The sequence below is a fragment of the Scyliorhinus torazame genome, chromosome 12 (assembly GCF_047496885.1).
Source record: "Scyliorhinus torazame isolate Kashiwa2021f chromosome 12, sScyTor2.1, whole genome shotgun sequence".
Classification (NCBI taxonomy): Eukaryota; Metazoa; Chordata; class Chondrichthyes; order Carcharhiniformes; family Scyliorhinidae; genus Scyliorhinus; species Scyliorhinus torazame.
Genome location: NC_092718.1, coordinates 73798871 through 73812764, shown reverse-complemented (window position 1 = coordinate 73812764; position 13894 = coordinate 73798871). Strand labels below are relative to the sequence as shown.

Sequence of the window (13894 nt, the reverse complement as noted above, 5' to 3'; positions counted from 1 at the left end):
CTGGACAATATCCAGGCTTGAGAAGCCGGTTACATTCGTGCCGTGCCAGGCAATGACGAGAGAATCTTAACAATCGCCTCTTGACATTCAATGGCATTACCATCACTGAATCCCCCACAGTTAACATCCGGGGGTTGTACTGAACTGGACCCAGCCATATTAATACTGTGGCTATAAGAACCGGTCAGGAGCTGGGAATCCTGAGACGAATAACTCCCCTCCTGACTCCCCGAAGCCTGCCCACCATCTACAAGGCACAAGTCAGGAGTGTGATGGAATATTCTTCACTTGCCTGAATGCGTGCAGCTTCAACAACACTCCAAAAAGCTCAACACCATTCAGGACAAAGCAGCCCACTTGATTGCTCCCCCTTCCACAAACATTCACTCCCTCCACCGCTGACGTACGGTGGCAGCCGTGTGTGCCATCTACAACATGCACTGCAGCAACTCACCCAAGGCTCCTTCGGCAGAACCGTCCAAACTCACGGCCACTAGTACAGAACCCCTACTGTGTAAAAAGAGACTATTCGGCCCATCGAGTGTGCACTGACACTTGAAAGATCACCCTACCTAGATCCAGTCCCCTGCCCTGGATCCCCACCCTAAGGGGCAATTTAGCATGGCCAATCCACCTAACCTGCACCATTTTCGATTATGGGAGGAAACCGGAGTACCCGGAGGAAACCCACGTAGACACTGGGAGAACGTGCAGACTCCACACAGACAAATCAGCACAGACTGTTACCTGAGGTCGGAATCAAACCTGAGTCCCTGGCGCTGTGAGGCAGCAGTGCTAACCACTGTGCCGCCCTACCATCTAGAAGGACAAGGGAAGCAGATATCTGGGAACCCCACCATCTGGAGGTTTCCATCCAAGTCACTCACCATCCTGACTTCACACAATTTACAGTGCAGAAGGAGGCCATTCGGCCCATCGAGTCTGCACCGGCCCTTGGAAAGAGCACCCTATTTAAGTCCACACTTCCGACCTATCTCTGCAACCCAGTAACCCCACCTAACCTGCACAGCTTTGGACTGTGGGAGGAAACCGGAGCAAATCCAAGCACACATGGGGAGAACGTGCAGACTCCGCACAGACAGTAACCCAAGCCGGGAATCGAACCTGGGACCCTGGAGCTGTGAAGCAACAGCGCTAACCACTGTGCTACCGTGCTGCCCACTTGGAAATATATTGGCCATTCCTTCACTGTCGCTGGGTCAAACTCCTGGAACCCTTCCCTAACAGCACTGTGGGTGTACCTACACCACATGGGACTGCAGTGGTTCAAGAAAGCAACCCACTACCACCTTCTGAAGGGAACCAGGGTTGGATGATGAATGCTGGGCCCAGCCAGCAACACCACATCCTGTAAATGCATTTCAAATAACCTGCGATTATTCCTGCGTCCCAGCCTTGAATGACTGAACATTTCTGACCGCTTTAGTGGGATTTTGGCGTCGCTGGGTAGGCCAGCATTTATTGCCCATCCAAAATTGCCCCCGGGGAAGGTGGTGGTGAGCCACCGCCTTAGAATCCCTACGGTGCAGAAGGAGGCCATTCGGCCCATCAAGTCTGCACCTTGTAAAAATTAAAATGCTTTACCATTCTTGCATTAATCAAACCATAAGTGGTAAAAATAAGAGTTATTTAGACTTGGACGCAGAGGGAGGGCATGGTTCTCTGTCAATGGTAGTGCACGATCAGTGGATACCTCATTTCACTTGCGCGTGGTCTTGCTCTCTGCCACCTGGGAGGTCCGCAGGTAGAAACCAGCGGAATGCGACAGCCGTGACCATGGGTAGCGGTCAACGCGATGTCTCGGAGACTCGCACTCCGAGCCCACATGGGCCGCGAGTACCCCCCCCCCCCCCCGAACCAGGTCACCGGTTGCCCACCCACTGCTGTACGGTGTGTCGTTAACTTAGTTGCTTGTGGTTTGGGGGTGCAGGAGTGGCAGGAAGGCAGGTGCGCCTTCGATGCAAGCAGGTCAGTTTTGTCAGCTGTTTCTGGTGAACCGAATTGGCGATTGGGGGGGGGGGGGGGGGGCGGTGGTGGCGAGGAGATTGAAAGAGGAAGTGATGCAAGGTGGACTCTGAAGTTGTGACACCAACGTTTAAATACTAACTCTGTCTCTCCCCAGTAATGCATCCTGCACTACCAACTGCCTCGCCCCGCTTGCCAAGGTCATCGAGGATAACTTTGGAATCGTCGAAGGTTTAATGGTGAGTCTGTCTCCAAGCCGAGATTGGTTGATGCGACATTAATTAAACCCAGGGAATGGTCGTGAGGGCCCTGTCTCTGGTGCAAGGATTTTGTCTTGGCTCGCTCTCTGGTTGTCGTTAGACACCAGAATTGTGCAACATCCTTCAACGGTCCCAGACCCGTGATCGAGTTTGATGATCAGCTCCCGAGAGAATTCTGCAATCATCCCCGATCTCAGTGAGGATGACCTTGGTTCAGATTATACGAGGCTTGTATTCCCGCCAGGCTCGAGGGTTAAGGCATGATCTAATCCATGAGCTTTAAAATGATGAGGTAGACCGGCACAGGAGGAGACCATTCAGCCCATCGAGCCTGCTCCGCCATTCAATACAACCGTGGCTGATTGGACGTTTAATGTCTTTTATACCCCCACTATCCCTGTAGCCCCTTGCAGATCTCTGCTTTAGACGTACTCCGTGACTGAGCTTCCACCATCCTCTGGGGTTGAGATTCTCAAAGATTCACAAGTCTCTGTAAAGACATTTCTTCTCATCCCGGTCCCCCCTCCCCATTTTGAAATAGTTCCCCTGGTTCTAGACTCCCCGACCAGGGGAAGCATCGACCCCTGTCTGTTCCCTTTAATTAGTTTGTAAGTTCCAATGAGATCACCTCTCGTTCTTCTTCGAATGTCTCAAGAACACCGGCCCAGTTTCTCTTTGTAAGCCTGCCATCCCCGGAGCGAGCCTGGTGAACCTTCCTCCCATTCCCTCGATGGCAATAATATCCTTTCTGAGGTAAGGGGACCAAATCTGCACCCAGGGCTCCAGGTGCAATGTAACCCAGCTCCTCTACAATTGAAGCAACTCGAAGATTTGATGAGGTCGTTTGGAGAGAGGCAGTCTCTTGGGTGGGGGATTGAGTGATGACACAAGGGGGGCGGAAGCTTCAAATTGGTGCCAGGCCATTCGGGGGTGAAGTCCGGATCCTCTCACGAGCGGAAGCGGAAATCTGAAACTCTCTGGACGACCCCCCCCCCCCCCCCCCCCCCCCCCCCCCCCCCCCCACCTTCTCCCAAAAACAAAAACGGTGCTGAGGTTGGGAGAGGTGGTTGAGACTTTTGAAACTTGGAGATGGATCGTTTTTGTAGTTGTGCGAGGGTCTCTAGGGAAACTGAGCCTGCACATCCTTCCTTTAAGACGTGGAATAGACCGGAACTCGGAGCCGTTGATATGTGACGGTCACTGATCGCCCAATGGGGGATTCAGGAGAATCCTCTTTTCCCAGAAAATGGGGGACTCGCTCCCACAGGGAGTGATTGAGGTGAATAGTGTTGAGTATTTCGGGGGGGAAGCTTGATAAACACATGAGGGAGCGAGGAATAGATTGAAATGGTGACGACAGGTTGGGGGGGGGGGGAGATGAGGGGGTTGGAAGGAGGTTCGCGTGGGGCAGAATCACGAGGGATGGGCCGAATGGTCTGATTCTGTGTTGTTCGCTCTGCTCCATTTTTTTTTTTTTCTCTTTCGGTTTGGTTTCTGTGTAATCCGATTTTTCTTTGCGTCTCTTCTGATGCTTCATGACAGACAACGGTTCACGCGTACACTGCGACCCAGAAGACTGTGGATGGCCCTTCCTCCAAGGCGTGGCGCGATGGGCGAGGTGCCAACCAGAACATCATCCCAGCCTCCACCGGTGCTGCTAAGGCCGTGGGCAAAGTCATCCCGGAGCTCAATGGGTAGGTAACCAGGAACCGAGCCTGGCCAGGCCACTTTGTGTGCGATCTCGACGAGTGCCCTCGAGGAGTTGGTCAATGTGACCTTGCCCATCGTGACATTTACAAGAAATTGGGACTGTTCACCTCCTGAGGGGAGGGATAGGGAAGCAGCAAATTATTTAAATGGGGAGAGATTGCAGAGGGATCTGGGTATCGATGGTGTGTCACCGGTGGAGGGCGTGAATGTTCAGAAGGTGCCGCATCCTGTATCTGGTAAACTTTGAGGTGGCATCAATAGAATCGGGGGACATTGGGCTGCGGTCTTCCTGTGTTTAAAAGCAAAATACCCACGCATGCTGGAGATCCTAAATAAAACAGGAAATGTCAGATAATCTCAGCAGTGTCTCTCTCTCCCCCTCTAGGAAGTTGACTGGGATGGCGTTCCGTGTACCAGTAGCTGATGTGTCTGTCGTGGACCTGACGTGCCGCCTTGCCAAGTCTGCCTCCTACGCTGAGATCAAGGAAGCTGTGAAGAAAGCCTCTGAGGGGCCACTGAAAGGAATCCTGGGATACACAGACCACCAGGTGCCGGACGGCGGTACCCCTTTCTATCTCTGAAGGATGGGGTGGGGTGGGGGGGGGGGGCAGCAGAAAGGTCTGGCCTCCTAGCTGTGGATGGGTTTTGAGGTGGGGGAGGGGTGCAGAGAGGCCTGGCCTCCTAGCTGTGGATGGGTTTTGAGGTGGGGGGGGGGGTGCAGAGAGGCCTGGCCTCCTAGCTGTGGATGGGTTTGGGAGAGTGTGAAGTAGGGCCTGCCCGCCTAGCTGTGGATTGGGTAGGGGGATGTAGCTGGGGCCTGGCCCCCTTGTGGATACGGTTAGGGGGATGGGCAGTGGGGCCTGGCCTCCTCGCTGTGGATGGGGTAGGGGGATGGGCAGTGGGGCCTGGCCTCCTCGCTGTGGATGGGGTAGGGGGGGTGGGCAGTGGGGCCTGACCTTTGAGCTGTGGGTGGGGTAGGGGGATGGGCAGTGGGGCCTGGCCTCCTAGCTGTGGATGGGGTAGGGGGATGGGCAGTGGGGCCTGGTCTCCTCGCTGTGGATGGAGTAGGAGGATGGTGGATATGCAGTGGGGCCTGGCGTCCTAGCTGTGGATGGGATAGGGGGATGGCAGTGGGGCCTGGTCTCCTCGCTGTGGATGGAGTAGGGGGATATGCAGTGGGGCCTGGCCTCCTAGCTGTGGATGGGGTAGGGGGATATGCAGTGGGGCCTGGCCTCCTAGCTGTGGATGGGGTAGGGGGATATGCAGTGGGGCCAGTCCTCCTCGCTGTGGATGGAGTAGGGGGATGGGGCCCTGGCCTCCTCGCTGTGGGTGGGGTAGGGGGATGGGCAGTGGGGCCTGGCCTCCTAGCTGTGGATGGGGTAGGGGGATGGGCAGTGGGGCCTGGCTTCCTAGCTGTGGATGGGATAGGGGGATGGCAGTGGGGCCTGGTCTCCTCGCTGTGAAATGAAATGAAAATCGCTCATTGTCACAAGTAGGCTTCAAATGAAGTTACTTTGAAAAGCCCCTAGTCGCCACATTCCGGCGCCTGTTCGGGGAGGCTGGTACGGGAATTGAACTGTGCTGCTGGCCTGCCTCGGTCTGCTTTCAAAGCCAGTGATTTAGCTCTGTGCTAAACCAGCCCGATGGGGTAGGGGGATCGGCAGTTGGTCCTGGCCTCCTCGCTGTGGATGGGGTAGGGGGGTATGCAAGTGGGGCCTGGCTACCTTGCTGTGGATGGAGTAGAGGGATGAGCAATGGGGCCTGGTTTCCTCGCTGTGGATGGAGTAGGGGGATATGTAGTGGGGCCTGGCCTCCTCGCTGTGGATGGGGTAGGGGGGTATGCAAGTGGGGCCTGGCCTCCTCGCAGTGGATGGAGTAGGGGGATGGGCAATGGGGCCTGGCCTCCTTGCTGTGGATGGAGTAGAGGGATGGGCAATGGGGCCTGGTTTCCTCGCTGTGGATGGAGTAGGGGCATATGTAGTGGGGCCTGGCCTCCTCGCTGTGGATGGAGTAGGGGGATGGGCAATGGGGCCTGGTTTCCTCGCAGTGGATGGAGTAGGGGGATATGCAGTGGGGCCTGGCCTCCTCGCTGTGGATGGAGTAGGGGCATATGTAGTGGGGCCTGGCCTCCTCGCTGTGGATGGAGTAGGGGGATGGGCAATGGGGCCTGGCCTCCTCGCTGTGGATGGAGTAGGGGGATATGCAGTGGGGCCTGGCCTCCTAGCTGTGGATGGAGTAGGGGGATATGTAGTGGGGCCTGGCCTCCTTGCTGTGGATGGAGTAGGGGGATGGGCAATGGGGCCTGCCCTCCTCGCTGTGGATGGAGTAGGGGGATATGCAGTGGGGCCTGGCCTCCTAGCTGTGGATGGAGTAGGGGGATATGTAGTGGGGCCTGGCCTCCTCGCTGTGGATGGAGTAGGGGGATGGGCAATGGGGCCTGGCCTCCTCACTGTGGATGGAGTAGGGGGATATGTAGTGGGGCCTGGCCTCCTCGCTGTGGATGGAGTAGGGGGATATGTAGTGGTGCCTGGCCTCCTCGCTGTGGATGGAGTAGGGGGAGTTGTAGTGGTGCCTGGCCTCCTAGCTGTGGATGGAGTAGGGGGATATGTAGTGGGGCCTGGCCTCCTCGCTGTGGATGGAGTAGGGGGATATGTAGTGGGGCTTGGCCTCCTCGCTGTGGATGGAGTAGGGGGATATGTAGTGGGGCCTGGCCTCCTCGCTGTGGATGGAGTAGGGGGATATGTAGTGTGGCCTGGCCTCCTCGCTGTGGATGGAGTAGGGGGATATGTAGTGGTGCCTGGCCTCCTCGCTGTGGATGGAGTAGGGGGATGGGCAGAGGGGGTGGCCTCCTCTGAGCTCTGACGAGAATGCAGCCCGAGTGTGGGGAATGAAGTTATTAACAGTGTTTAGATTCAGTTTTCAGTATCTTTGAAAGCAAATGCACTCTATAGGAGTCAGGGGCTGTTTAGCACAGGGCTAAATTGCTGGCTTTGGAAGCAGACCAGGGCAGGCCAGCAGCACGGTTCAATTCCCGTAACAGGTGCCTGAATGTGGCGACTAGGGGTTTTTCACAGTAACTTCATTGAAGCCTACTTGTGACAATAAGTGATTTTCATATCATTCATCGGTATAATATTTTGCTGTGGTCTAACCAGCCGTGACAGAAGTTGATCTTTTATGGGGGAACATTAATCCTTTATGTGCGACAAGAGCTGCAATGTGGATGGGGGCTTGTTTCTGATAGGGAGGCGGGGGCTTGTTTCTGATAGGGAGGCAGGGGCTGAGACACCTGCAATTAGTGTTTACCAAAACATTGAAGGTGACCAGACCAGTTCAGAAGGTTGTAAAAGCCAACAGGAACCTTGAATTTATTAACACTTGAAAAGCCAAAGTTTAAACATTCAGTACTGGCCTAAGCATTATAAGAACATAAGAACTAGGAGCAGGAGTAGGTCATCTGGTCCCTCAAGCCTGCTCCGTCATTCAGTAAGATCATGGCTGATCTTTTTGTGGACTCTGCTCCACTTACCCGCCCGCTCACCATAACCCTTAATTCCTTGAATGTTCAAATATCTATCTATCTATGCTTTAAAAACATTCAACGAGGCAGACTCAAACTGCTTCACTGGGGCAATTTCGCCTGGATAGCATCACCAACAAGAAAAGCACATCCCCACTCTGGTTAACTAACAGAAAGCAAAGAGTGGGGATATTGGTGTTTTTCTAGTTGGCGATCAGTGGCTAGTGGTGTGCCTCAGGGCTCATGGAACATAGAACATACAGTGCAGAAGGGGGCCAATTGGCCCATCGAGTCTGCACCGACCCACTTAAACCCTCACTTTCACCCTATTCCCGTAACCCAATACGTTTGGACTGCAATTATTTACAATTTACAGAGATGATTTGGAGGTGTAATGTGTCAAAGCTCGCAGATGACACTAAGATGAGTGGTAGAGCAAAGTGTGCAGAGGACACAATCTGCAGAGAGATATAGATAGTTTAAGTGAGTGGACAACGGTCTAGCAGATGGAGTACAATGTTGGTAAATGTGAGGTCATCCATTTTGGTACGAACAACAGCAAAATGGAAATGTTAAATAATTGCAGCATGCTGCTGTGCAGAGGGACCTGGGTGTCCTTGTGCATGGAATCACAAAAAGTTGGTTTGGTGCAGCAGGTAATTAAGGCGGCAAATGGACTTCTTGTCTTCCATTGCTATTTGCTAAAGGGATAAGAGTTCAAAAACAGGGAGGAAGTTGGTTATGTTGCAGCAGTGGCATAGTGGACTTGTTGCTGGACTAATAATCCAGAGGCCCAGGGTGATAATCTGGGGACCCGGGTTCGAATCACACCACGGCAGGTGATGGAATTAAATATCTAATGGTGACCATATAACCATTGCCGATTGTCCTTAAAAACCCATCAGGTTCACTAATGTCCTTTTAAGGAAGGAAATCTGCCGTCCTTACCTGGTCTGGCCTACATGTGACTCCAGACCCACAGCAATGTGGTTCACTCTAACTGCCCCCTCCAGGGCAATTAGGGATGGGTAATAAATGCTGACACAGCCAGCGACGCACATGTCCCATGAACACATTTTTTAAAAAAGCTGTATAGGGTGCTGGTGAGGCTACACCTGGAGTACTGTGTACAGTGTTGGCCTCCTTATTGATAAAAGATGTACTGGCACTGGAGGGGGTGCAGAGGAGATTCGCTAGTTTGATCTGAAGTTGAGAGGATTGGCTTATGAGGAGCGACTGAGTAGACTGGGACTATACTCATTGGAATTTAAAAGAATGGGAGGAAACTTGATAGAAACATACAAAATTATGAAGGAAATAGATAAGATCGAAGCAGGAAGGTTGTTTCCACTGGTGGGTAAACCTAGGACTAGGGGCATAGCCTCAAAGGGGGAGCAGATTTAGGACTGATTCGAGAAAGAACTTCTTTACCCAAAGGGTTGTAAATCTGTGGAATTCACTGCTCTTGGTGTCCAAAGATGTGCAGGTTAGGTGGAGTTATGGGGTTAGGGTGGGAGATTGAGCCCCCTCATTCGAGAGGTGGGGGGGGGGGTGGTGTTGGTGCAGACTTGACTGGCTGAATGGCCTCCTTCTACACTAGGGATTCTATGTATATGTGTGTGAAGCACGGTGTGCATGGGGGGGACCATAATAGGAAGTTCCTTTTTTTTCCAATGGGAGGCCCCTGTCTTCCCCCACGGGTGGGTGTAAAAGATCCCAAGGCCACTATTTGGAAGAAGAGTTGAGGGGGGGGGGTGGGGGGAAGGATTTCTTTCCTGGAGTCCTGGGCCCAATATTCATCCATTGACGAACATCCTGGGTGGTTATCGCATTGCTGTTTGTGAGATGGTGCTGTGTGCGAATGGGCCACTGCGTTTCCCACATTTCAACAGCCACCTCACTTCAGAAACAGTCCTTCATTGGCTGTGGTTGGTTTTTGGGATGTGCTGAGGTCAGGGTGGGGTTTGGGGCGGAGGTCTAGAGTGGTGTTGTAGTGGGAAGCGATTGGTGGTGGGAGTGGGGGGGAGGTGGTTTGTGAAGCCATCCCGTTCCTGATGATATTTTGTGTTCTAAATCCAGGTGGTTTCCTCTGACTTTGTGGGAGACACTCACTCCTCCATCTTTGATGCTGGCGCCGGGATCTCTCTCAATGACAACTTTGTAAAGCTAATTTCCTGGTGAGTTCCAGCTGCCCCCCCCCCCCCCCCCCCCTTCCCCTCTAAAACTCTGCTCAGCACCAAGTGTGACTCCACTAGGTCCCTGCTGTGCGTGCTGCTCTCCTTGCTGTAAAATGCTTCAATTGCAGGAAAGGGGGGGTAGAGGAATCATTCATTCTGCTATCCAACGGTGGGTGGGGCTGTTGCTGCTGGTTTCTGTTCAAACAGCTGCCGAGAGCTGACTTAAAAACCAACACCCGATCCAAGAATCTGGCCCTTCCTGGGGCTTGTGCGACCCACAAATTATTCCTATCCCATCTCCCATTCTACAGCTGTCACTTGTGCATATCCATCTTTGTAAGTTCCGGTCTCCATATCCCTCGGTTAGACCACACTGGGAGCACTGTGCATAGTTCTGGTCTCCATATCCCTCGGTTGGACCACACTGGGAGCACTGTGCACTGTTCTGGTCTCCAACTCCCTCGGTTGGACCACACTGGGAGCACTGTGCACTGTTCTGGTCTCCAACTCCCTCGGTTAGACCACACTGGGAGCACTGTGCACAGTTCTGGTCTCCATATCCCTCTGTTGGACTGCACTGGGAGCACTGTGCACTGTTCTGGTCTCCATATTACAAAAAGGAGGTTTAGGCGCTTGCAAAGGTGCACAGGAAGATTTTGAGAGGACGATTAACCGGGTTTTTTGTTTCACTTCTCCACAGGTACGATAACGAGTTTGCATACAGCAATCGTGTGGTCGACCTCCTCAACTACATGTTCAACATGGAAAACTGAGCTGGGGCAGTGCTGAGGTGGCGGTGTCCCCCAGGTGGGGTGGAGGAGAGTGGGTTAGTAGGACAGGAAAGTGTGGAACTTTCCAGCTCTGTCGCGTCCCGTGTAGATGAACCAGACCAAAGCTGTCATGAGGCTGCTTGGCTCCCAATTTAAATCACCACCTTTTACTCTGCGATGTCAGCTCACGAGTTCCTCTGCTGTTTGTGGTGGGTGTGTGTGTGTGTGTCTGCATTCTTGTGTGTATGTGTGAAAATATTGTATTCTATCACAAACATTCCTGAGATGGGTAACCGTATATGTCTCTAAATAAAAAGCTCCTCATGAACACTCTATTCTTAATTGTTTTGGTTGAATATGGCTATGCATCTTGTTACGACACCCAGGGCAAGTGCACGGTGAGCTCTAGCCTCATAAACCTCCGAGTACCAACATAAGTGAATTAATCAATAATTCATGTTTTCCTGAGATTTACCCCTAACTGCTCAGTTACAGACACAGATTTATAAGTAAACCATTAAGAAACTGTTTTAACAGGACAGTGGTCTACCTCGCCCCAATACACTGTCCCACCCAAACACACAAGACAGACGCATGGTAAGGGATGGAGAGTGTTTTAAGAAGTGAGAATTAAGAGAAAATGTTTGAGGTCCATCTTCGCTGCTGCGGTTGTGGCCTCCAGGAATACATTCAAGAGAGTCAGGTCGGTGCAGCTTTGACCTTCAACCACTGGATGGCATTTTACACAGGATTTGGGTAGATTCAATTCCAACCCTGTACCACCAGATGGAGCCTCTGCTCCCTGAGATATTACTGGGCTTTAAATCAGAACATTTGCAGACCTTTCGTTTGCCTGATTACTGAACTGAAACTCTGAAGAATGCTCTCAGTTTAAGCTTCAATTTGAGCTCTTCCAGCCCCTCCGACAGAAAAGTAATGTTACAGACCTGAGATAAAACGGTTTGCACTTTCTCATTTCCGAGATCTCTTTCACGTTTCAGCTTGCTGCCTGTCTTTTAAACCAGAGAGCCTTCAGCTTCTGAGCCCCTGGCAGTGAGAAGAACCGAGAAAACCTTCAAGCTGCATCAGGGCTCTTTGAACTGATCAAATGGAGCTGGCTCCCCACCAATCCCAAACGAGTGGTCCAAGGCCCAGATGTCAAACAAGCTGATGACATCATGGGTCCTGCCACAGAACCTAAAGGGGATGTCTTATCTCAACAGTCTTCAAATCAGTTTGCGTCTCAGTTTGTGGGTGTCACTGGCCAGGCCCAGCACTTATTGCCCATCCCTAATTGCCTCTTGAGAGGGTGCTGGGTTCGCTGCTGCCTTGAACCGCTGCTGTCTGTGTGATGTGTGTATATCCACAGTGCTGTTGGACAGGATTTAGGAACAGGTGCTGCCTTGAACTGCTGCCATCCTTGGGTCACTGTCTGTGCGGAGTCTACACGTTCTCCCTGCGTCTGCGTGGCTTTACTCCGGGTGCTCCGGTTTCCTCCCACAGTCTAAAGATGTGCGGGTAAGGTGGATTGGTCCTTGGTGTCCAAGAAGGTTGGATGGGGTTACTAGCTTACGAGAATAGAACATAGAACAATACAGCGCAGTACAGGCCCTTCGGCCCACGATGTTGCACCGAAACAAAAGCCATCTAACCTACACTATGCCATTATCTATGAGAATGTGTGAGTTTGGGTAGAGTGCTCTTTCCAAGGGCCAATGCAGACTCGATGGGCTGAATAGCCTCCTGCACTGTAAATTCAATAATCTTATGTGGTGTAGGCATACCCACAGTGCTGGTAGGGAGGGATTTTCAGGAGTTCGGAGAGGGTGCTGCCACCCGTGTGGTTTAGGTGTACCCACAATGCTGTTAGGGAGGGATTTCCAGGATATAGGGGTGGGTGCTGCTATCTTAAAACCACTGCCAACTGTGTGATGTAGGTATACTCTCAGTGCTGTTAGGGAGGGATTTCTAGGATTTTGGAGTGGGTGCCGTGTGGCGGGAAAAGGTCAGCAGGCAGTCTTTTGGGAGAGATATTGGCCGGAATTCTCTGGCCTTTGGGATTCTCTGTTCCTGCCTGTGGTTTTCCCATGGCGTCAGTAGGAAATCCCATTGATGAGCGGCGGGCAGAGACCATTCCGCTGCCAGCGAACAGCGTACCACCAAGAATCATGCCGCAGAGAATCCAGCCCGTTAAACATCTGCCCACTTGGGCAGAGGCCAAAGATTTTGTGGCCACCATGTTTTTTAAAAAAGTACCTGAGCTGCTACATTTTAACTAACAGCGCAACCGATATATTTTTTAATATAATCTTTATTGTAAGCCTACATTAATACTGCAATGAAGTCACTGTGGAAAAACCCCTAGTCGCCACATTCCGGCACCTGTTCAGGTGCACTGAGGGAGAATTCAGAATGTTCAATTCACCCAAGAAGCATGCCTTTCGGGACTTGTGGGAGGAAACCGGAGCACCCGGAGGAAACCCACGCAGACACTGGGAGAACGTGCAGACTCCGCACAGACAGGGACCCAAGCCGGGAATCGAACCTGGGACCCTGGCACTGTGAAGCCATAGTTCTAACCACTGTGCTACCGTGTGTGGTGATATACATCACTGTGTACACAAAGGGTTAATGTACATATACACCTATCTAGACACTAGAGGGAACACCAGAGACATGACACATAGACAGTCAACCAATAGGACAGGAACCAATGGGCATTCACGATACACATAGAGGTGACACTACCACAGGAGGGCATTACACCAACTAGGGGCTTTTCACAGTAACTTCATTGAAGCCTACTCGTGACAATAAGCGATTTTCATTTTCACGGGGCTGTTTAGCACAGGGCTAAATCGCTGGCTTTGAAAGCAGACCAAGGCAGGCCAGCAGCACGGTTCAATTCCTGTAACAGCCTCCCCGAACAGGCGCCGGAATGTGGCGACTAGGGGCTTTTCACAGTAACTTCATTTGAAGCCTACTTGTGACAATAAGCGATTTTCATTTTCATATAAAAGGACACATCACACATGCTCAGTCTCTTTCCAGTGGAGACACTCGGTGAGTACAGACACAGGGTTGATTGAACATCACACACACCACGTGGATTGTAGCAGACTGGTTCGTCAGTCTGAGTAGCTATAGCAGGATTAACTGTAGCGTCGAATCCAAGTAGGAGAATTGTAAATAGTTTAATAAACGTGTTAAAGCTATCTCCAAATCTGAACCTGCCTTTGTCAGAGTGCACATCAAGGAAGCAGCTTGTGCTACATCAAGAGAATAACAAAACCTGGTACCCAGGAGTGGCTGTTTAAATCCATATAGTTACAACTCAGCAAACAGTGACAACCAGCAACAACACCCAGGCAAGATGATCGAGATTCCGATTCCACAGCGGCTCAGGTGCCACGGCAATCTCAGTGCAAACTGGCAGGCATTCAGGCAAAGGTTTGAGATCTGCCTGGTAGC

General features: G+C 52.0%; 1 protein-coding gene across 1 annotated transcript in view; it reads left to right on the top strand.

Annotated features, from left to right (window-relative positions):
* gapdhs (glyceraldehyde-3-phosphate dehydrogenase, spermatogenic) overlaps positions 1-10758 on the top strand; it is an 18959-nt gene extending 8201 nt beyond the window's left edge. Inside the window, exons 5-9 of the mRNA XM_072470070.1 lie at positions 2144-2225; positions 3789-3940; positions 4342-4504; positions 9556-9653; positions 10354-10758. Of these exons, the coding sequence (XP_072326171.1) occupies positions 2144-2225; positions 3789-3940; positions 4342-4504; positions 9556-9653; positions 10354-10426 (568 nt within the window). The 3' untranslated portion in view covers positions 10427-10758. The remainder of the gene's footprint in view (positions 1-2143; positions 2226-3788; positions 3941-4341; positions 4505-9555; positions 9654-10353) is intronic.
* Positions 10759-13894: the final 3136 nt, after the last annotated feature.